Below are 22,365 nucleotides of genomic sequence, written 5' to 3' on the forward strand. Positions count from 1 at the left end.
AAGAAGGAAAAATTACCTCTTTATTTTAGTAACTTTTTATATACATTTTATTGGCTAGCAAACCATGATATCTTGAAAAATTCTTAAGCCCTGTACTATTTTTCAGCTGTTTAGCTCTTTAAAAATAAATTTAAATCATCATTTGTAAGAATAACGATTTTAACCTTTTATTTGCGGGGGGGGGGGGGGGAAAAGAGTAGTCTCCCTATCAGGGCTTTGTGCTCTTGAGGCTATTCCCTACAGGACCCAGCCAATTTAGAGGTTCACTGCTTAGAGTCACAGATGTAGTGCTGGTTGACTGTGATGTGCCTGGGTGTTGCTTAGGCCTTCCTTCTAATAAAACTCAGTGATTCTGGAGCAGATGGACTGTGGTTTGTTTGTTTGCTTCTTTCTGGGCCACATCTGGTAATGCTCAGGGATTACTCCTGGCTCTCTACTCTGGAAACTATACAGTTTGTGCTTGAGGAACTATAAGAGATGCCAAGAATCAAACCGAAGTAAGCCATATGAAAGACAAGTACCTAGCTCCTGTACTATCTCTCTGGCTTTCCAAGGTGGAAGGGGGCATATGGTACCTGCCCTTTAAATGGAACTAGGGTATCTGTTCAGGCAAGGCATGAGCCTCTGACTACTCTGATCTCATTTGTGTCCAATACCCTAATATTCTAAAACAACATATATAACTACATAATCTATACAAAAATTTTTCTAGCATTTTTCCTAACTGAATGAATTAATAACTGTTTTCAAACCTAATTTTGTATTGGATTAATTGGTTAAGCTACTAATTGGTTAATTATCAACAACTTTGTGATTGTTACTGAACATTTGAAAATAAGATTTTAACTCTCTTAAGAATACATTATAAGGAGTAAAATAAAATGTTTTTCTTGACAGTTGCTTAGAACAACTGAAGTTATCTTAATTTTATTTTAAGTTTCTAATTTTAAAGCTCCATCTAACAAGCAAAAATCTCTAAATACTTACTAAATAAACACTAATAAAGATAATGTTTATTCATTTGAAAATGTGTAAAAGAATGTCTTTGAATTTATGTTCAGCAATATTGGCAAAAGATATGTTGAATTTAAATTTATTTTCTCACTGAGTCAGATGGTAATTAATATGAAGCCAACTTTTATAGTAGTATATTTCTTATCTCATTCATAAATATAAAATGTAAGTTGAAATTGAATTTATATTTCATCTTCCACTAAAGCAAAAAATTAAATTTCCAATTTGCTCAAAACACTTTTATTTTAAACATAGGGCTTCATGCATAAAGGCAAGTGTTCTATTCCTGAGTTACATTCATGCTTCTAATGCATTTTATTTTATCACTTTTTTGTGTTGTTTTATTGTAGTAATATGAAAGCTAATGACAAACATTGTTTCTTTTAATAATTGTTCAGTATTATACTTCATAAAATGTTGATGGAAATAGAGCAAAAGAAACCTCAGTCTTTGCTAAAGTTTCTAGATTCTTTTGGCAAAGGTTAATTAATTCACTGGCTGTATTGTAATAGCCTGTAGGTAATTTTCATCAGCAGAGCTATAATGTGACTTTCTTTGTACTTGTAATCTATTACTAGAAGGTGATCATTTTTCTCATATTCCTACAAACAGATAAATCATTCTAGGTGTTGAAAACATTTTTTTTTTACTTGATTAACTGGATTCTGAATAGCCAAAGTAATTAAAATCAGGTTGAAATTTCTGTTTCCTTGCCCTTAAGCTTGATTTTAAATGTCAGGTAAGACAAAACTTTCTAGTGACTCTAATTGGCTAACTGTAATAAGCCATATTTAAAGTTTATAATGGTTATATTTATTAGACTGTTTCAACTTCAGGACTTTTACTTGATATTTTTATAATAAGTGAATGTGTGAAATTCTTTATATTTGTTAAGTTAGAAATATGAAAAACATCATACACACAATCCACAATATTTAGTATCTTCTAATCAGCAAATTTTCTTGATATTTTGATGGTAAAATTTTATAACTCTTTGGAGTATCTCAATTTTATGTGCATTAATCAAGTAATTCATAAATATTCAATAAATGAGCACTGTTATTTTCTGCACAGACAAAATCAAATAAAATATACTCTTATCTAAGGTTACTACTGTTTGCTCATATTTATGTTGGACAAAAAATAGAAGCCACTATTGAATGCCTAATGTGTAAATGTACCAGAGTTAAAAGTGTTAGTGCTAAAAAAAAAAGTGTTAGTGCTGGGATCAGAGCAGTGGCACAAGTAGTAGGGTGTTTGCTTTGCACACACTAACCTAGGGCAGACCACAGTTTGATCCCCCAGCGTCCCATATGGCCCCTTTAGCCAGGAGAGATTTCAGAGCCAGGAGTAACCCCTGAGCATCACCAGATGTGGCCAAAAAAACAAAAATATAAACAAACAAACAAACAAATAAATAAATAAATGGTTATTTCAAGGAGAGACAGTACTGAAGAGGTATATAGCATGCTTTGCAGGTACCCAGCCCTGATCTGACCTTCAACATGGATATGGTCTCTCTTGCCTCCACTGATCACTCCTAAAATCTGATATAGAGATCGTCCCCGAGTACTATCAGTAGTGGTCCAAAAATCTAAATAAAAAAAAAATTCTAGTGTTAGCAATTTCTGTGGAGAAAAATACTTGTCTTTAATCTTAATTATTTTTCTCTAAATTATTCATTGTAAATAACACCCCAAAATTACAAAAAAATATTTGTTTCTGTTTTAAATTTTCACTATAAGTTAGATTCTTTACTATAAATTGCAACTTTAATTGCTTATATGTTTACTTAATTTTTTTTAGTTTTGCCTTTTAGTTTTAATGCATGAACTCATTTGCATGTAGCCATTATTCTTTTTGTTTTCTTTGTTTTGTTTTGGGGCCACATTGAGTTGGTACTTAGGGATTACTCCTGGCTCTGAACACAAGGGTCATTCTTGGTGGTGTACAGGGGGCCATATGGGATACTGGGTATTGAACCCAGATTGGCCACATCAAGGGAATCTCCAATCCACTGTTCTATCATTCCAACTCCTTAGACATTACTTTTAAGATAAATGATTTTGTCCTTGAAGTGTCATTTTCAGTATCTATCTATTGTAAACTAAAGAGTCATGTTTTCTTCTGATATTATTATAATAATTTTAACATAGATGTAATTGTAGGTTTTTATTTATGACTCATTTTGCTTACTTTGTTATTCCTTTTTTATCAATGTCTGTCTGGTATATACATTTATTTTGTCCTCACTCATTACTATTTTTATAAAATTATCAAATTTATTAAATAATAGCATAATATGAATTATAAGGATTCTGTATTTATTAAGAACTCATGAAAATTTTATGTATATTTTAGTGTGTCCTACTTGTAAAATATTTTAAAAGAAACAAACTGATATGGCAAAATATTTTTTATTTCAAGGCTTTATAATTAGAATATTATTTATAAAATGCAAAAATTATATCACTGTTTTGATTAACTTATAAAGTGCTATAAAATATTAAATGAGCAAATAATTTTAAGAGAAGATATTTTATATTGTTCCTGACAATGTTGGTAATATATATGCATTGTCAAATAATATGAAAAATATTTAAAAAATGTAAAGAAACAGAACACCAGGGGCCAGCCAGGTGGCGCTAGAGGTAAGGTGTCCGCCTTGCAAGCACTAACCAAGGAAGGACCGCGGTTCGACCCCCCCCCCCCCCCGTGTCCCACATGCCCCCCCCCCAAGCCAGGGGCAATTTCTGAGCTCTTAGCTAGGAGTAACCTCTGAGCATCAAATGGGTGTGGCCCGAAAGAAAAAAAAAAACACAGAAACAGAACACAAATGTACCAACTCTTTGCCCTATGCTATATTTCATTCTAGATGCATTTCTGTATTAAAAGTTCAAAGTTGAGTTTTTTCTATCCCCTGTATTACAAATAAAGTGTTCAATGAAACTAATATTTCAATTGCTTAGTTATCTATTTTTATAATTTAAATCACTTACATTTTATTCTGAGGGCAGAGAGATAGTATTAACATTATAGTTTATGTCATGCATGTCTTACCTCTAATCTCTAGAGCCAAATTGGCCCCTGTGCATTGCCAGGTGCAGTTTTAGAAGTTCCTGAGAACCATTCAGTGTGATCCTGGAGTTTTTAAACATTGATAGGATGGCTGCCAAGATCCTCAGCATTCTCAGCCAGGGCAGCACTGCTTTCTAGGGTGCAGTTCACCAAGAATCTTGGAACTATTTCCTGGGCCACTTTAAAATAAAGAACAGATTTGGGACATTGGAAATGGGAATATTGCACTGGTGAAGGTGTGTGTTCTTCATATGACTGAAACCCAACTGCAATCATATTTGTAATCATGGTGTTTAAATAAAAATATTAAAAAAAAGAAAGAACCGAACTTTGGAATGTTAAGATCTTCTGCATCTTGATTGTGTGAGAAAAGAAAAAAATCTCTTGTCAGATAGAGCCTAGGAATCTACTGGTTTTTGGAAATGATAGAATGTTTACATTACATTATATTGCTTTAAAGAATAATGTGCTGGAATGGTAGTTATGTTGGTGGTAAGACAGAAAGTATGATTCATTGAATGTCACATTTCTATCCTGAACTATTTTTTTATACATTAACTAAGCTTTTTCAAGCATCTGATTCCAGCTGACCCCAAAGTTTTTTCTGTTTTTTTTTTTTTAAATATGAGATGAATGTAAACAGAAAGATTACATTTTAGAGATACCTGCACCTGAAGCTTTGCGGGATATTGTTGATTGGGTAGGAGCACAACCAACAGTGCTCAGGCGCTAAAGCACAACCAGTAGTGCTTAGGTTCAAAACTCAAGGGTTACTCTCAGAGGTACTTGAGAGTGACTGTGCAATATGGAGAGTTAAACCAGGACCTTCTCTGGGGAAAGATAGCACAGTGGGAATAGTGCTTGCCCTACATTTGGCTGACTTTTGTTGGATTTCTAATACTCTACATGATCCCCCAAAGACCTCCAGGAGTCATCCTGAGCACAGAGCACAGCTGGGTGTGGACCCCAAACAACAAAAACCTGAAGTCCCCTCTTGTATTTCTTTGAACCATCTGCCTGGAAACTTAAGGTTTTATAAAGTTATGACCATTATGGGGTGGGGTGATAGATAAGGGAAAAATAACTTCCTTTTACTGAAATATAGGACTTTAAGCATACCTTAAGATGCTTAATTCCAACACATATTGGTTAGACATGTTCTTCTCAAAGAAACAAAGCTATTTTCTCATACTAATTGCAACATTTATTTCTTCGGATCCCTCAAAAATAATGTTGAAACTGTTGTAATTCTTAGACTTTGATCTAATGTAGTCCATGGAACTTGAGTAAACTTTCTAACTTAGACCTCAAATTAGCATAAATGTTTAAAATACCAGGCTCTTCTGAATAGAAAGATGCATGTTTTAACCAACTAAGTTGAGTTTCATGGTGTACAATATAACACTAAACACTAAACTTTAATATTTTTCTCTGCGCACTCTTAAACACATTTTATTATTTACATATTTAGTAAAACTGTATTTATGCTTTTTCTTCTTTTATTTTTTCTGTTCTCTATGTTGACTATGTGAACAAATTAATAAAAGGACTCAAACTCAATATCTAAATTGACTTTTGTTTTGAAACCTATAAAATGATCAATCAAGTGCAGCCATAAAAACTTAAATATTTTTTCAAGTTTTAAAGAAAATGTAAAACTGTATTTGTAGATTATCCTACAGAAGCTACAAAGCTACTAGATCAAATAATAAGCTTATCAATGTTGAGGATACACAATTAATATAGTCAAATGTATTTCTGTATCCTAACAACAAAGAAATAGACTTTAAATTTGAAACACAGTATTATTTATAACATCAGAAATACAAAATACTTGGAGATAATATAACAAGGAAGTGAAAGATGATATATTAAATATTATAAAGTTTTGCTTAAAAAGAATTTAAGTATAAACAAATGCAGAGTTATAATGTATGAGTTTGAAAAACAAAGTGGTATTAATTATCAATTGTGTATCAAAGTGAGCTTCTTATAGGTATCATATTGATAAATCTTGGTGATTTGTTCAGTCTGCCAAACTTTGTTTATTTCTTTTTTTTTTAATTTTTATTTTGACCATAGTGGCTTACATATCTTTCACAGTAGTATTTTAGGTACATATTAACATTGAACCAGGGGACTACCCATCATCAAATTAATAGTCAAAATTATTCATGAAAATGTATAGTCAAGTTAGACAACTCTGAAGCAATATAATGGGAAACAGGTCAAAAAAATTTTAAGCAAGGAGAATGAAGACATATGATGGGGCACATCAATTAGGAGTCAGGGCTTACTCCACAGCATTTCTGTATTCTGGGATCATAGTGGTTTTGAGATCAGTCATTCCAGGGTCACCTACACAGAATGAAAGCTCCCAAACCCTGGAACTATCTCTCTAATCCTGTTTTATTTTGTGTTTTATTTTGTTTAAAGAGATGTTGAGAAACTGCTGTTGAGTTTCTGGATCAATGAGATACTTTCAAAAAAGGAAGCTATTTAGAGGTAGAGCAGAAGAAAGCAGAATATAACTAGAGAGAAAGTGAAGAGAAGTTGAGGAACAAATTTGTCCTATAATAAAAATTACTAGATAAAGGAATAGGAAGATATGTGTTCCTATTTTTAATGAGTAGTGGAATAGAGTAAAGATATAGTTTTGTTTTGTTTAGGGTAATATTTAATTGAGCAATTTACATGCACAAGAGTTAAAATTAAAAATTGGGGCCGGGCGGTGGCGCTAAAGGTAAGGTGCCTGCCTTGCCTGCGCTAACCTTGGATGGACCGCGGTTCGATCCCCCGGTTTCCCATATGGTCCCCCAAGCCAGGAGCAACTTTTGAGCACATAGCCAGGAGTAACCCCTGAGCGTCACCGGGTGTGGCCCAAAAACCAAAAAAAAAAATTAAAAATTAAATTCATAAATCATAAATGTAACAGACAATGAATAAATGACTGAAAGAGTAGTGAAGGAGTTGGCTGGAAGAAAATGAGTGATTGCTTAGTCCAATCTGAGAGGAATTCTTTCCTCGGAAGGGAGAAGAGGCCTTGAAGAAGATTCATTCTCACAATAAAGTAAAGATTAAGCGATTTAGATTTTATAAGTAAGAGAATTTTTTTGTTTTGTTTTGTTTTGTTTTAAAGCCACACCCGGTGACGCTCAGGGGTTACTCCTGGCTATGCGCTCAGTAAATGCTCCTGGTTTGGGGGACCATATGGGATACCAGAATCGAATCCAGGTCTTTCCAGGGTCAGCCACATGCACCAGTGTGCTTTCATTTTGGCCCAAAAATTTAAATTTACACATTACCTTAATCTTGAGAGAAACTCAAGACTTGGAAAATACTTAGTTTAAATTAAAATAAGAGAACACATCAATTTAGGTGAAAAAATATGTTAGCTGTGTGTAAATTAAATAGTGTTGGGAACATTCAATATTATCAGTTAACTGATTCTTACTAAGTTTTCAATGATCTTGTGAAATGAATTACCTCACCTAGGAAATTTAGGGAATTATTTTATAAAAAGGGAATAAGTCAGGGCCTTGAGCGATAGCACAGCAGTAGAATATTTGCCTTGCATGTGTAGTAGGGACCTTGGTTTCATCCCCCAGCGTCCCATATAGTCCCCCAAGCCAGGAGCGATTTCTGAGAGCATAGCCAGGAGTAACCCCTGAGTGTCTTTTGTGTGGCCCAAAAACAAACAAACAAAAGTGAATGAAGTCAATAATGAAAAGTGAATCTAAGGTGCCAAGTGGGTTATTTTTTTGTATAAGAAAACAGAAAAAAGAGGTTTGTTATGTAAGAGTAACAAGACACCTAATAACCAGTGGAGGGTAAAAAGTAATTCATATTATCCGTTGGGTTGAAATAAGAATTACCATGAAATAGAAATTTGTTCACAGAAAGGAAGATTGCAGAGAATCCAATACTTCAAATATGAAGTGTTCTCAATTTTTTTTTCATTATGTTCTCTATGAGAAGGGACACAGCCAGCTATGTTCAAGGTTTACTTCTGACTCTGCATGAAAGATCACTTCTAGTAGGCTTGGGGTTCATATAGGATGCCTGGCATTAAAGTCAGGTCAGTCATGTGCAAGGCAAGTGTCCTATCCATTGTACTAGTCTCTCTGGCCCAAAGATTAGAAGAAGCTTTTGTGGCCAGGAATCAAACCTTTGTTATGGAGGTGAAAGTTCCAAATCCTAAACACTATACCAAGGGGGTAAATTCAAATAACTGAATCCAATGATTCTATGTATCTGAAAAACTAAAATTAAGCAAGACTTGTAAGAGAATGATTAACATCAGCAACGGCAATGCAGAGATATTATTTGAACTTGAATAGTTAATATTATGATAGGTAATAGTATATCAAAATTCATATAATATTCAATACTTTATATATTAACTACATAAGTAATTAAATTTATGTTAATAATTATATTATTTTATATGAATAAATTGCTAGTATTCCAGAGTACTGTATTCTTTTAGTCTTTCATTCCACTACTTACAAAACCATGAGCAAGTTCACAGCCACGTTTTCTCCCTACAAATTGAATTGTTTTGCTCATTTGACATTGTAAAAGTCGAACCTAAAAACCAAATAAAAAGGATAGAAGAGTGGGTACAATGTTTGTCTTCCAAATAGCCAACCCAGGTTTAATCCCAGCATCCCATATGGTTCCTCAGCCTGCCAGGTGTCATTTCTGAGCATAGAGCTAGATATAAACCCTGAGCACCTCTGGATGTGACCCCAAAACAAAAAAAAAATTTACACCAAAAATTAATAATGTTATTCAATTCAAATTTAGTAAAGGCTTTTTATTTTTAACCACCCTAAACATTTAAGGTCTTCAAAAAACATTTAAACAGTTAATTAGGGGCATTACAGAACATTTACATATATTTATTAGTGAGATTACTCAAAACTTAGGAGATGTTCCTAGCACTCACTATTGAATTTTTGTTGCTGTTGCTTTTATTTTTGAGCCACACAAATGATGTTCAGGGCTTACTCCTTCCAGAGTCTGTACTCAGGGATCTCTCCTGCCATGACTCAGAAAACCATATGTGGTGCCCAAGATTGAACCCTGCTCAGCCTGGGTAAGGAAAGGTCAACCAATCAGGTCAACTCATGTAAGGAAAGAACTCTGACAGCTATGATCCAGCATGCTAGATATTTCTTTTTGTGTTTATATTTTGTTTTATCTCTTTTTTGTTGTGTGGTAGCACCTGACAATGTTCAATGAGACTTTACTGTCACAAATTAATTCTGGTAGTCTGCTGGAGACCATACGGGATACTGGTGGTCAAACCCCTTACAAGGAAAATACCCTAGTCATTGTACTATCACTCCAGTTCCTTTAGATCTTCCTTAAGATACAGTCTCCTGAATAGCTGAGAGAAATTACTGATACTGCAAACACACACACACACACACACACACAGAGAGAGAGAGAGAGAGAGAGAGAGAGAGAGAGAGAGAGAGAGAGAGAGAGAGAGAGAGAGAGAGAGAGTCTAAGAGCATCTTTTTCAGAAAATAAAGTATTCAATTTTTTTGTTTGCTTTTTGGCCACACCTGGCTCTGTTCTTTGAGATCACTCCTAGTGAGCTCAGGTGACCATTTGGGATGTTTGAGAAAAAAACTAGATCAAGGAACCTGCGTACAATGCAAATGCCCTACCCACTGTAGTATCACTCTGGCCTTCAATATTTTTAAATAAAAATTTATTCTTGTCATATTTGTTACTTTTTATGTATGAATTAAATACATATAAAACATTATTATGCTTATATTATGTAGTTCATTTATTATATAGTTCAGTGCATTTATAGGAGTTATGATAATTTCTAAACTAGATTTTTGATGTATTAAATATATATTAAAATCTTTATTATTTTATTAGTAAATAGGTAAGTGAATAGACACTCTGAACTGATCATTAAAAATGCATCACTTAACATTCTTAAGCACTTGGTTGCATTGTGATATGATAATTGCATCAATTTTTGTTCCTCATTTCATTTAATAGATATCTAACACTTTAATGCCTTGTAGAGTTATTGCCACAGAGTAACAAAAGCCCAATCAGGTAAGGGTCATGGCCATTCCATAATTACCATCTGTTTAGCTTTGTTAGTATTTCTCATTATAACTGAGAAGGTCAATTATACTGTACATGACAGGAGCTCAGAAAGGGTAGAAGTAATAAAACAGCTTAGAGACCAAGTGAGACTATGCTGCTCTAAGTGATGGACAGTTAATTATCTAAGAGAGCGCTGGGAGAAATTGAGAACTTTACAGTATGGTAGTTATCTAAGTATATATTACTGGGTGGCTTTTTAGTGAAATGTACTTTTCAATTAGAATACATGAGTATACCCTATGGCAGAAGAGGATGTAATTTTAGGAAAGGCAGAACATTTTTGAATAGTCTCAGACTACTTAGGCATTCCAAATTTAAGTTCTTAGTTCAGGCTTTTCCATCTTTAAAAGTAGCATATTAGACTCATCTGGGAACTTTAACCTATACCAAAGGTCAGGGCTATTCTCCAGTTCATATTAAATCCTAATCTGTGGAGAATAGAACCCAAGCATGAAACAAGATTTTATTCAGATACCCTTAAGATATACTTTTGTGTTTCAAAGATTGAGAATCACTAAACTTCAACTAACAATAAAAAACGATTACTGCCAGTGTAGATAATAGAGCCATATTTGAACTACTAGCATTTTTTGGTTTGTCTTTTTTCTTTTTTTCTTTATTTTTTTGGTTTGTCTTTGTTATGGGACCACATATAGAAGTGCTCAGGAGTGACTCCTGGCTCTATGCTTAGGGATTATTCTTGGCTCAGGAGACCATTTGGGACCCCTGAATTGAACCAAGATTGGGCTACATGCAAGCAAACTATATCACTACCTATATCACAAGGTATATCAATACCAGCTATATTACTCCAGTTTTTTTCTTTTTCAGTTTTAATCTATACTTTTTATTTGGAAAGATGTGTAATTTATACAGTAACCATTGCCTTTTCATCTTTTACAAATTAATTATTAATTATTTTGAAGCTTATATCATAATTTGTCCTTAGGGATAATTTTGAATGTGTGAACCAAAAAGGCATTTATTCCATGAAGAATTGGTGCCAAAATGCCTTTAAACCTTTGAACATTTAGTGCATTTAATAGCTTCTATTTAGTTTCTGGAACTTTTAATAGAATAAAGCATGTAATATAATATGCATCAATATTTCTACAATTAAAATTAATATATATAACTAGTTTATAAATTATAACAAATTGTAATGATAATGTATTGTTCTCATAGGTACTGACCAATTACTCTTTTTCAGGGCAGTGATTAGAATGCTAACATCTCTTCACTATTCCTTTCAGTGAAATCCCTATTTATGTGTCCAGTATTCTTTCCATTATATGTTGGATCACCTATAGGAAAAATAAAAACAACATAAATATAGCTTTACAGAATATGTGAAATTAAAATGCTATTTAATAATTTTAAAACTTCTTACACGTTGACTTTGTGGTTTCCAGTTCCAGATTTTTTGAGCAATGATTTTTTTTTATTTTAAATGCCTCAAAATTCTGCTGCAGTTTTATTAAAGTTCACACATTGTTTTCAAAAGATATTCTTTTGTTTTTGTTCTTTTCAACTAGGACCCCTACTATGGCTGGTGGCCTATTTTCTATTGACAGAAACTACTTTGAAGAGATAGGAACTTACGATGCAGGAATGGATATCTGGGGTGGAGAGAATCTTGAAATGTCTTTTAGGGTAATTCCATTTTACTTTATTTTTTTGATGCTGAACATACTATGTTATAGCATGCACAGATAGACCCCATGATATATTATCAAACATTTTGTGAAGAGATGCAAATTATTGTTCATTTTAATATTTATTTAAAAGTTTTACTAGAGTCATTTGCATGCAATATTTAATGTTAAATGGGAAATTATTGCTTTTTGAAGTTTACAAAAATAATTTTAAGGTATAAAACATTAGAGCTTTCATTTTTAACAGAGCTTTATATTTTAATAAATATTAAATCCTATAAAGATTTGTTGCTTTTGAAATGAAACTTGGAAGTATTTCTGTTATATGAATTTGTGGATGCTGCCTGAGGTTATTTTCAAATAACTTTTAAGAATAATCTGTTCAAAGGAAATTTTGAATAATTCAGGAAGTCTTTCAACAAAATAGATATTATCATTTGATAAATCCATTTGAATAAGCAAGATCCCTTATTTGGCCTTCCATGTATATAAATGTTAAGAATTTCTCAAAATTTGATACTAGAAAGCATATGCATAATCTTAATAGTTAGCACAAATATGCATAAAGGTGCTAAATTCTAAAAAATAAATTCTCAGGCTGCCTTGTTTTAGATATTAACACTGTATATGTTCCTCAAGCACTTATAGAAATTAATCTTAGGATAGAGCTGGACCCCAAAGGTCCCCTATCCACAAAGAAGAACTAAAGAATCATAATATACAGTTTTTAATAAAAGCTACATGTATTAATGTTCATTTAATAACCTGAAGTTGGGTATGGAGTGATAGTACAGCAGCTAGGGCATTTGTATACACACAGCCAACCTGGGCTCGATCTCCAGTATCCCATATGATCTTCTGAGCCCACAGGAATGTGATTCCTGAGTGCAGCATCAGGGGTAACCCCTGAGTAATGCCAGGTGTGGTACAAAAACAAACAAAATTAATCTCAACATTTTCTTACCAACACTGCACTTAAAAATTTAGCACTTCACTATTTTCCAAAAATTGTATACACTAATATGACTAGTTCTTTTTTAAAAAAAATTAATAGTTTATCTATGATGTTCAAGAAGTTAATATGATTCTTAACTTCTCATTTGGAAAGTAAAGTTTGCTTTTCTCTAACAAGGTACAAAATATATGTGATGTATAAGAAAATGTCACTCGTGAGATATTGAGAAGCAAGGGAATAGAGAAACCCTACTGAAAATAACCCAAGGATACAGACAACAGAGCTGAAGTGACTAGAATGGGAAAAGAGACATGAGAAGAGGAAATGGTCCATTGGTTGTGATGAAAAAATATTGGTGCTTTAGTAGTTATTGTGATACAATAACATATATTTCAAAGAAGTGTGAATTCATGCCCCTGACACATACAGTGTGCAAAATATTATTATCTCAAAAATTGTTCTTATAACAATAAAAGTTTATGATTTCAAAAAATGTGCTAATTTCATTGTATCATGTAAAGGATATTGAATAATGTGAGTTATTTAATTAAGTACTAGGATGTCCATGTTTAATGTTTGCCTATAATTTTTCTAATAACCAGATATCTGAGATAATTTAATGTATTCTAACTTTCCTCACATTTGTATATATATTTCAAGCTTTGTTCATTGTACCATAAGATTCAAGTCCATATTCTATAACTTTCTCTTGCCATTTGACCACACAATCCATCTTTGCACAATTTGGGGACATAAAGATACTTAATGTTGAATAGAAATGGAGAGACATGGCAAACTTCTCTTGTGCCAGATGTTAGAGGAAAGGGATTTAATTTTTCCCATTTAGTATAATATTTGCCTTGAGGTTGTAGTAAATGGCCTTGTTGGCTATATTGAGAAAATTTTTTTCTAGTCTCATCTTTTTGTGAGTTTTTATAATAAATGGGCATAGAATCAAGTCAAATGCTTTCTCTGCAACTATAATCATAGATTTTTATTTTTTGTTGTTGATATGGTGTATTACATTGGCTGATTTGCATATGTTAAACCATCCTTGCATCTCTGGGATGAATTCTACTTGGTCATGGTATATGATTTCCTTGATTAGCCATGGTATCCTATTTGCTAGTATTTAGTTGGGGATTTTTTGCATCTTTGTACAAGGATAGTGGCCTGTAGTTCTCATTTTGTCATGGTATCTTTGTCTGCTTTTTCATGAGATTTTTGGGCTTCATAAAAATTATTTGAGAGTTTTTCTGTCTCTTCAATTTACTGGAAGAGCCTGAAAAGGATTGACAGCAAGTTCTCTTGAAAGATTTGAAAGAATTCACTAGAGAATCCATCTGGGTCTGGGTTATGATTTGGGAGGCTTTTTGATTACCATTTAAATTTCCTCAATAGTGATAGGTCTGTTCAGATATTTGAGATCATCTAGGTTCAACCTTGGGAAGTTCTAAGAGTCCAAGAATTTATTCATTTCTCCCAAGTTCTCTTGTTTTATGGCATAAAAATTCTCAAAGTAATTTGTGAGTACCATGTAAATTTCTGTGGTATCTGTAGTAATCTCCCCCTTTTTATTTATTTATTTTTTTTTTTGAGTTTTGGATCACACCCGGCGTTGCTCAGGGGTTACTCCTGGCTGTCTGCTCAGAAATAGCTTCTGGCAGGCACGGGAGATCATATGGGACACCGGGATTCAAACCACCTTTGGTCCTGGATCGGCTGCTTGCAAGGCAAATGCCGCTGGGCTATTTCTCCACCCCCCCTTTTTATTTCTAATTAAGTTTATCTCTCTTTCTTTGTTCTAAGTGTTGTTAGTCAGTATTGTTTATTCTTTCAGAGAACCAGCTCTTGCTTTCTTTGGATCTTTTTTTTGGGGGGGGGGGTTCCTGTTCATTAATTTCTGTTCTAAGCATTATATCCTTCCATCTGCCTTCTTTTGGTTTGTTTTGTTAATTATTTTTCATTTTTTAAGCTACGGTTAAGTTAATTATGTAGGCTCTTTCTCCTGACCTGATGACTGCTTTAAAGTTAAATTATTTACTATTACATTTCTGTTTAATTACTAGTAACTATAAATTATTTATGGTTGATGTCACATTTGCTGTGTCCCACAAATTCTGACAATTCATACCTTCATTCTCATTTGTTTCCAGGAATCCTTTGCTTTCATTTTTGAATCTGTCACTGACCCACAGGCTGTTCATTTTTAAACTATTTAATTTCAAGGTGTTAAATATTTGTGTGTGTGTGTGTGTGTGTGTGTGTGTGTGTGTGTGTCTATTTGTAATTCACTTTCATTGAAGTGCATCATGAACTGGAAGATAGTTGAAAGAATTTCTAGCCTCTTGATATTCTGGAAGAATGTGGTCTATCTTGGAATATGCACCATGTACCTTGGAGAATAATGTGTATCCAGCTTTCTGAGGATGAATAGCAATATATATATATAACATATATATATATAATTCATTTTTTATTTTTGTCTCTTTGGGCCTTGATAGTTGCTTGTGATAGATATGCTGTAAAACTTAAGGATGTTTCTTGTTATGAAATGTCCTCTTTTAATCCTGCTGATTTCAGTATTATATCCCTATCTGTTATTTTTATCATTGTGACTAGGATGTGCCTTTCCTTTGGATATCTTTTAGCTGGTACGCTTCAGGCATCTAGGATCTCAGCAATGATGCCATTAACTATTGATTCTTCATGGGATGTTTCTTACTGGGTCTCTGGGACTCCAAAAATTCTTATTTTTTTCTACTGAGTGTATCTTCAATTCTATTGTTCACTTTCTTTGAGAATTTTATTTTCATCTTCTGAACATTTATTTTAAGATTCCTTTCCAAACTTTTCTATTAAATGAAGTTGTTATGCATCTCATCTTTCAGCTCACCAATTCTGTTCACAGCAGCTATTACTCTGCTGGTAAGGCTTTCCTGTGAGGTTCTCATTTCACCTACCATATTTTTCAGCCTGATATTTCTGTTTGAAGTTTTCTCATTTTTACTTTGTTGTTTATTCTTTTTATAGTCTTTTTGTTTGTTTTTCATTTTTGCCCCCCCCCAGCAGCACTCAGGGTTTACTTCTGGCTCTATACTCAGAAATTGCCCCCAGCAGGCTCGGGGGACAAAATGGGATGCCGGGATTCGAACCACCCTCCTTCTGCATGCAAGGCAAATGTTGTGTCTGTGCTATCTCTCTGGCCCCTTCTTTGAATAATCTTAACATTTTTTTAAAGTCCTTATCTGAGAGATTATGTAGTTCGTTGATATTAGTTGATATTTCAGAACTAGCATCTTCAGTCACAAAATGTGGTGAAGTTCCATGTTGTTCTACTATTGTAACTTTGTAGTGTGGTGCTGTTTTTTATGTGTTGTGGGAGTAAAGCGGAGCAGTCACATACTTGGTTGGGCTCCACACTATTTTTTAGTCCAGACTTGGCTCACAGCACCCAGCCACTCCCACTGGGCTCACACACCTCAATTCAAACAGGTGCTTTATTTAGTCCAAACTCTATTTAATTCTTTTATATGTCTCACTTGATTTCCAGAACAAGTGTAGAAACATTTTATTAGTAATCAGTGCCTTATCCGAGAGAGAAAATAAGCATGAAAAATATGATAGAACAGAAAATTTGTTTCCATAGTGATAATGTGATGGGTTGGATACGTACCTTGCATACAATTACAATCAATAAGGATTTAATCTGCAGCATTGCATATGGTCTCTGGAACCTGCTATGATGTTCCCTGAGTGCAGAGCCCAGGTTATTCTCATAGATCTCCAGGTATAGTCAAACCAGTAAACAAATAAATAGAAAGAGAAAAGAATATTGTAAATCTATGACTACTCATCTTATATATTAAGATAATAAAGACATTAATCTAAAATATTATATGCAACCATATATTAAAATGTAATATATATATATGTTTTAGGACCTCCCATATACTAAGGCTACAAGAAAACCACATTTATATAAGAGAATTATTTGGATACTGGTGGCCTTGAGATATGGTCATTTCTTTTAAAAATTTTATGTATGAGCTTTCCTTGTTTCAGTCATATATGGGCTTATCAATTTACTTCAACTGTGAAAGGTGATTGTAATAATAGTGAAATTGTAGTTTTGTAAGTCTAGGTTATGATGTTCATATAAATAGAAAATTATAATGAAATAGTAGTATTCTGACAAGTCTATGGGGATTTAAACCATTCCAAAGATATTTCTATATTTATAACAATAATTTTCTCATAATAAGTACTATAAATATAGCATATTTTAAATAGATAAAACATATAGACTTCCTAAGAATAATGCTCTTTTTTTTTTTTTTTTTTTTTTTTGTTTTTTGGGCCACACCCGATAATGCTCAGGGGTTACTCCTGGCTATGTGCTCAGAAGTTGCTCCTGGCTTGGGGGACCATATGGGACACCGGGGGATCGAATCGCGGTCCGTCCAAGGTTAGCGCAGGCAAGGCAGGCACCTTACCTTTAGCGCCACCGCCCGGCCCAAGAATAATGCTCTTAATCTTTTTATTACAATAAATTTTATTTTAAAGGGCTGAAGAGTCCATTGAATATATATATATTTATAATAACAATTCTTGTAATATATTTACAGAATATTTGAACATTTTGTAGATATCAAGTAAAGAGTGAGAACTGAAGTTCATATTCTGAGAATGGCAACTTTAGTGTCTTGTTAATTATTCAGGAAAAAAGAGGAAGTTAATATTTACATGTGATAATACTCCACAAATAAGAGATGGTCTCTACTAGTGATGAGAAATCATCAAGTGATCTTATTTTTCCGGTGGTGTTCAGATGTTACTTCTGGCTCTGTGCTCAGAAATCACTCTGGCAGGCAAGGGGACCATTTGCGATGCTGGGATTCGAACCACCATCCATCCTGTATCAGCTGTGTGCAAGACAAATGTTCTACCACTGTGCTATCTCTCTGGCCCCAAGTGATCTTATTTTTTTCTAATAGAATTAAGCCTACTATAACACATAACACACCTCTAATAACAGTGTTAATATGTATAGTCAGAGTTATTGTTCTTAAAGACTTTTTCCAATACAAAAGGTCAAGTCTTCTCCAGTTCACATTAAATCCTAATATGTAGACCTAAAAATAGACCTAAGCATGAAACAAGATTTTGTTCTGATACACATTCTGTAACTTATATGAAACTTTGACCATCATCCAGGCAATCATCTTCATCAAGATACAGATGGATGAGTATATTGGGTTTCTGAGAAGATACACATGCTAGATGTCTACCATGCATGGAGATATGGGGCGATAGGAACAAGAAGTAAACATGAGAGATTTCCTCTCCGGTTCTAGTAGAACCAGAATACCACTGACCTGTTAGCCACAGGCATATCTGTATAGTTGGTTTGTTTAGTTACCAACTATGACCTTCTATCTAACAGTGAAAACTATATTCACAGAATAGGTCATAGTTGATAGTTTGGGTGTAAACTTTTGGCTGTTTACCTAGTGACAGAAGAAGACAAGGAAATTCTTTGTAATAGCAAGACTTTCTATAGTACCTTCACTGAGGAGATACCTCTCAAGATTGAGGACCTCAGCTGAGAGGACTGACCCTTACATATTTATGGCCAGAGTTTTTTCCTTGGATGGCTTAAGAAGATCAGGAGGAGGGGAGAGAAGGGAGACAAGAGATAGACATTTTCATATTTTTTCTTTTTTTTCTTTAATCTTTTGAGGCAAAAGAAAAATAAAAAAACACATTTTTGAGGTGCCATCCTCATAAAAGACTATTATGTGTCCATAACCTAGTCAACCTGCAAACCCCAAAGTCTCCTGCCTTTAATCAAATTCCTTTGTAAAATGAGCAAAGAATTATAATAATGCTACTCAACCTAGTTTGCTAGAAGAATTCTAAAGGAAGAACCCCTGAGTCTGATGGCTCGGGGGGTTGTCTTTAGGTGTGGGAGCAAAAGGAAATGAGAATGGAGGTCATTTTTACATAACTTTTTAGAGTAATTATTAATTTAGAAAATAAACACAAATTCTGAATAAAATTACTTGAAAAAAACCAAAAAGTTATAAAACAAAATTAAAAAATAAAAGAAGAAAAATGTATTTTTCTATTTTATTAGGCAGTAGATAAACGTATTATGTGAAAAATTAGACTTCATCAAATTGATGAAACTACTATTAAGTGATTAGAAAAGCAAATTACTGACAGGAAGAAGTTGTTAGAAAATGATAAATTTTATAATTATCTTGTATTCAAACAACATCAACATCAAAACCTTCAAAACAAGAAAATAATCCAGTTTAAAAATAACTAAAAATTGTTTTATCTGATGAACAGACTTCTCTAAGGAAAACATTGAAAAGGCACATGATATGAAAAAGTAACAGTATATGTTTTTAAAATTTAAAATAGTATGATAATGAGATCATATTATATAAATTATGTGGCAAAAATTTAAAAGGAACATGTTGATTATGATAAACTAAAACAGTACATTCACTCTGGAAAACAATTTTACTACATCTTAAATAATTTTAGGTATTTACTCAAAGGAAACCAAAGTATAAAGCTATACAAAAAGTTTATATTATTTTATAAAGAGGCTTTTATTAGCAACAAGTAGGAACAAATTGAAAAAGTACTATAAACTTTGAATAATCTATGATCTGTTCATACAGATTAGCACTTTAAAAATTAATAACTGGGCTGGAATTATAGTGTAGTGGTTAAGGCACTTGCCTTCCATGCAGTTAACCCTGGTTCAAACCCTAACGCCCCAAACATCCAAGTGTGATTCTTAAGTACAGAGGTTCAAGTATTCTTGAGCATTGATGGTTTGCCTAAAAATAAGTAAGAATTTTATATCTATTTGCTTGGGACCACTTCCAGCTTTACTCAGGGTTTTCTCCTGGTTCTGTGCTCTGAGATTGCTCTGTCAGTGCTTAGTGATTATGAACAATGCCAGGGAAGGAACTATGGTTAGCCATAAGCATTAGGGAGTAAGTGCCTTACTCCCAATGCATAAGATGCCATAGTAAAAATAATGAAGAAAGGGGTTTTTTGGGTTTTTTTTTTTGTTTTGGTTTTTGGGCCACCTCCAATTACACTCAGGGGTTACTCCTGGCTATGCGCTTAGAAATCGCCCCTCGCTTGGGGGACATCTGGGATGCCGGGGGATCGAACCACAGTCCTAGGTTAGCAAATGCCCTACCGCCTGTGCTACTGCTTCAGCCCCAAAGAGAGTTATTGATGGTACAGATGGTGTGATATCATTTCATTGTACCCTTAAAATATAAATATCTTTATACTCTTGAAAACAAATTACTTCATTAAAAAATAGAAAACTAGGGGACAGAGTAATAGTGTAGTGGGAAAAGCATCTGTTTTACATGCAGATAACCCAGGTTTTATCCCTGGTATACCATATGATCCTCAAAACCACCGAAGTCATTCCTGGGACAGAGTCAGAATAACCCTTGATCATTGTCAGGTGTGAGCCTTCCTTCTCAAAAGAACAAAAACAGGGGGACCATGGGGTAAAAATAAAAAACAAACAAAGTCCTTTAAAATATAAAGAATTGAACAAATAAATCATGCATTAATATATCTTTAGATCATTAGCAAACATTAAAAGAAAGTGTTTTTATTCTTAAGATAATAAATAATATAAAATGTTAACAATATAAATTAAAATACTATATATAACAAAATATAATACAATGATAAAATAATAACTTGAGACTTTGTCATTGTGTTGCCTATTTCTATTTATTAAACTTTCTCATACACCAAACTAGAATATAGCAACATATTTTTATTGAATAGGTGATGATATGAGTCATCACCTTACACTATATGGAGACACACATATCTTTTATAAACAAAAAGCATTGTAGAAATAGTTGTCACTCTACTACTCAGTATTATTTTTTTTCTTTTTTCTTTTTTATTCAACTTCTTTTTTTTTAATTTTTTTAATTTATTTAAACACCTTAATTACATACATGATTGTGTTTGGGTTTCAGTCATATAAAGAACACCACCAATCACCAGTGCAACATTCCCATCACCAATGTCCCAAGTCTCCCTTTGCCCCACCCGACCCCCGCCTGTACTCTAGACAGGCTCTCCATTTTCCTCATGCATTCTCATTATTAGGACAGTTCAAAATGTAGTTATTTCCCTAACTAAACTCATCACTCTTTGTGGTGAGCTTCCTGAGGTGAGCTGGAACTTCCAGCTCTTTTCTCTTTTGGGTCTGAAAATTATTATTACAAGGGTGTCTTTCATTTTTCTTAAAAACCCATAGATGAGTGAGACCATTCTGCGTTTTTCTCTCTCTCTCTGACTTATTTCACTCAGCATAATAGATTCCGTGTACATCCATGTATAGGAACATTTCATGACTTCATCTCTCCTGACAGCTGCATAATATTCCATTGTGTATATGTACCACAGTTTCTTTAGCCATTCGTCTGTTGAAGGGCATCTTGGTTGTTTCCAGAGTCTTGCTATGGTAAATAGTGCTGCAATGAATATAGGTGTAAGGAAGGGGTTTTTGTATTGTATTTTTGTGTTCCTAGGGTATATTCCTAGGAGTGGTATAGCTGGATCGTATGGGAGCTCGATTTCCATTTTTTGGAGGAATCTCCATATCGCTTTCCATAAAGGTTGAACTAGACGGCATTCCCACCAGCAGTGGATAAAAGTTCCTTTCTCTCCACATCCCTGCCAACACTGTTTATTCTCATTCTTTGTGATGTGTGCCATTCTCTGGGGTGTGAGGTGGTATCTCATCGTTGTTTTGATTTGCATCTCCCTGATGATTAGTGATGTGGAACATTTTTTCATGTGTCTTTTGGCCATGTGTATTTCTTCTTTGTCAAAGTGTCTGTTCATTTCTTCTCCCCATTTTTTGATGGGGTTAGATTTTTTTCTTGTAAAGTTCTGTCAGTGCCTTGTATATTTTGGAGATGAGCCCCTTATCTGATGGGTATTGGGTGAATAGTTTCTCCCACTCAGTGGGGGGCTCTAGTATCCTGGGCACTATTTCCTTTGAGGTGCAGAAGCTTCTCAGCTTAATATATTCCCATCTGTTAATCTCTGCTTTCACTTGCATGGAGAGTGCAGTTTCCTCCGTGAAGATGCCTGTAATGTCCTGGAGTGTTTTGCCTATGTGCTGTTCTATATATCTTATGGTTTTGGGACTGATATCGAGGTCTTTAATCCACTTGTAATTTACCTTCGTATATGATGTTAGCTGGGGGTCTAAGTTCAATTTTTTGCAAGTGGCTATCCAATTGTGCCAACACCACTTGTTGAAGAGGCTTTCCCTGCTCCATTTAGGATTTCCTGCTCCTTTATCAAAAATTAGGTGGTTGTATGTCTGGGGAACATTTTCTGAGTATTCAAGCCTATTCCACTGATCTGAGGACCTATCCTTATTCCAATACCATGCTGTTTTGATAACTGTTGCTTTGTAGTACAGTTTAAAGTTGG

The 22,365-nt window shown here is 33.8% G+C and overlaps 1 protein-coding gene across 1 annotated transcript in view; it reads left to right on the top strand.

The window, feature by feature from the left end:
• GALNT13 (polypeptide N-acetylgalactosaminyltransferase 13) overlaps positions 1-22,365 on the top strand; it is a 623,731-nt gene that overhangs the window by 384,173 nt on the left and 217,193 nt on the right. Inside the window, exon 8 of the mRNA XM_049773003.1 lies at positions 11,772-11,889. Within this exon, the coding sequence (XP_049628960.1) occupies positions 11,772-11,889 (118 nt within the window). The remainder of the gene's footprint in view (positions 1-11,771; positions 11,890-22,365) is intronic.

The sequence above is a fragment of the Suncus etruscus genome, chromosome 5, assembly GCF_024139225.1.
Source record: "Suncus etruscus isolate mSunEtr1 chromosome 5, mSunEtr1.pri.cur, whole genome shotgun sequence".
NCBI lineage: Eukaryota > Metazoa > Chordata > Mammalia > Eulipotyphla > Soricidae > Suncus > Suncus etruscus.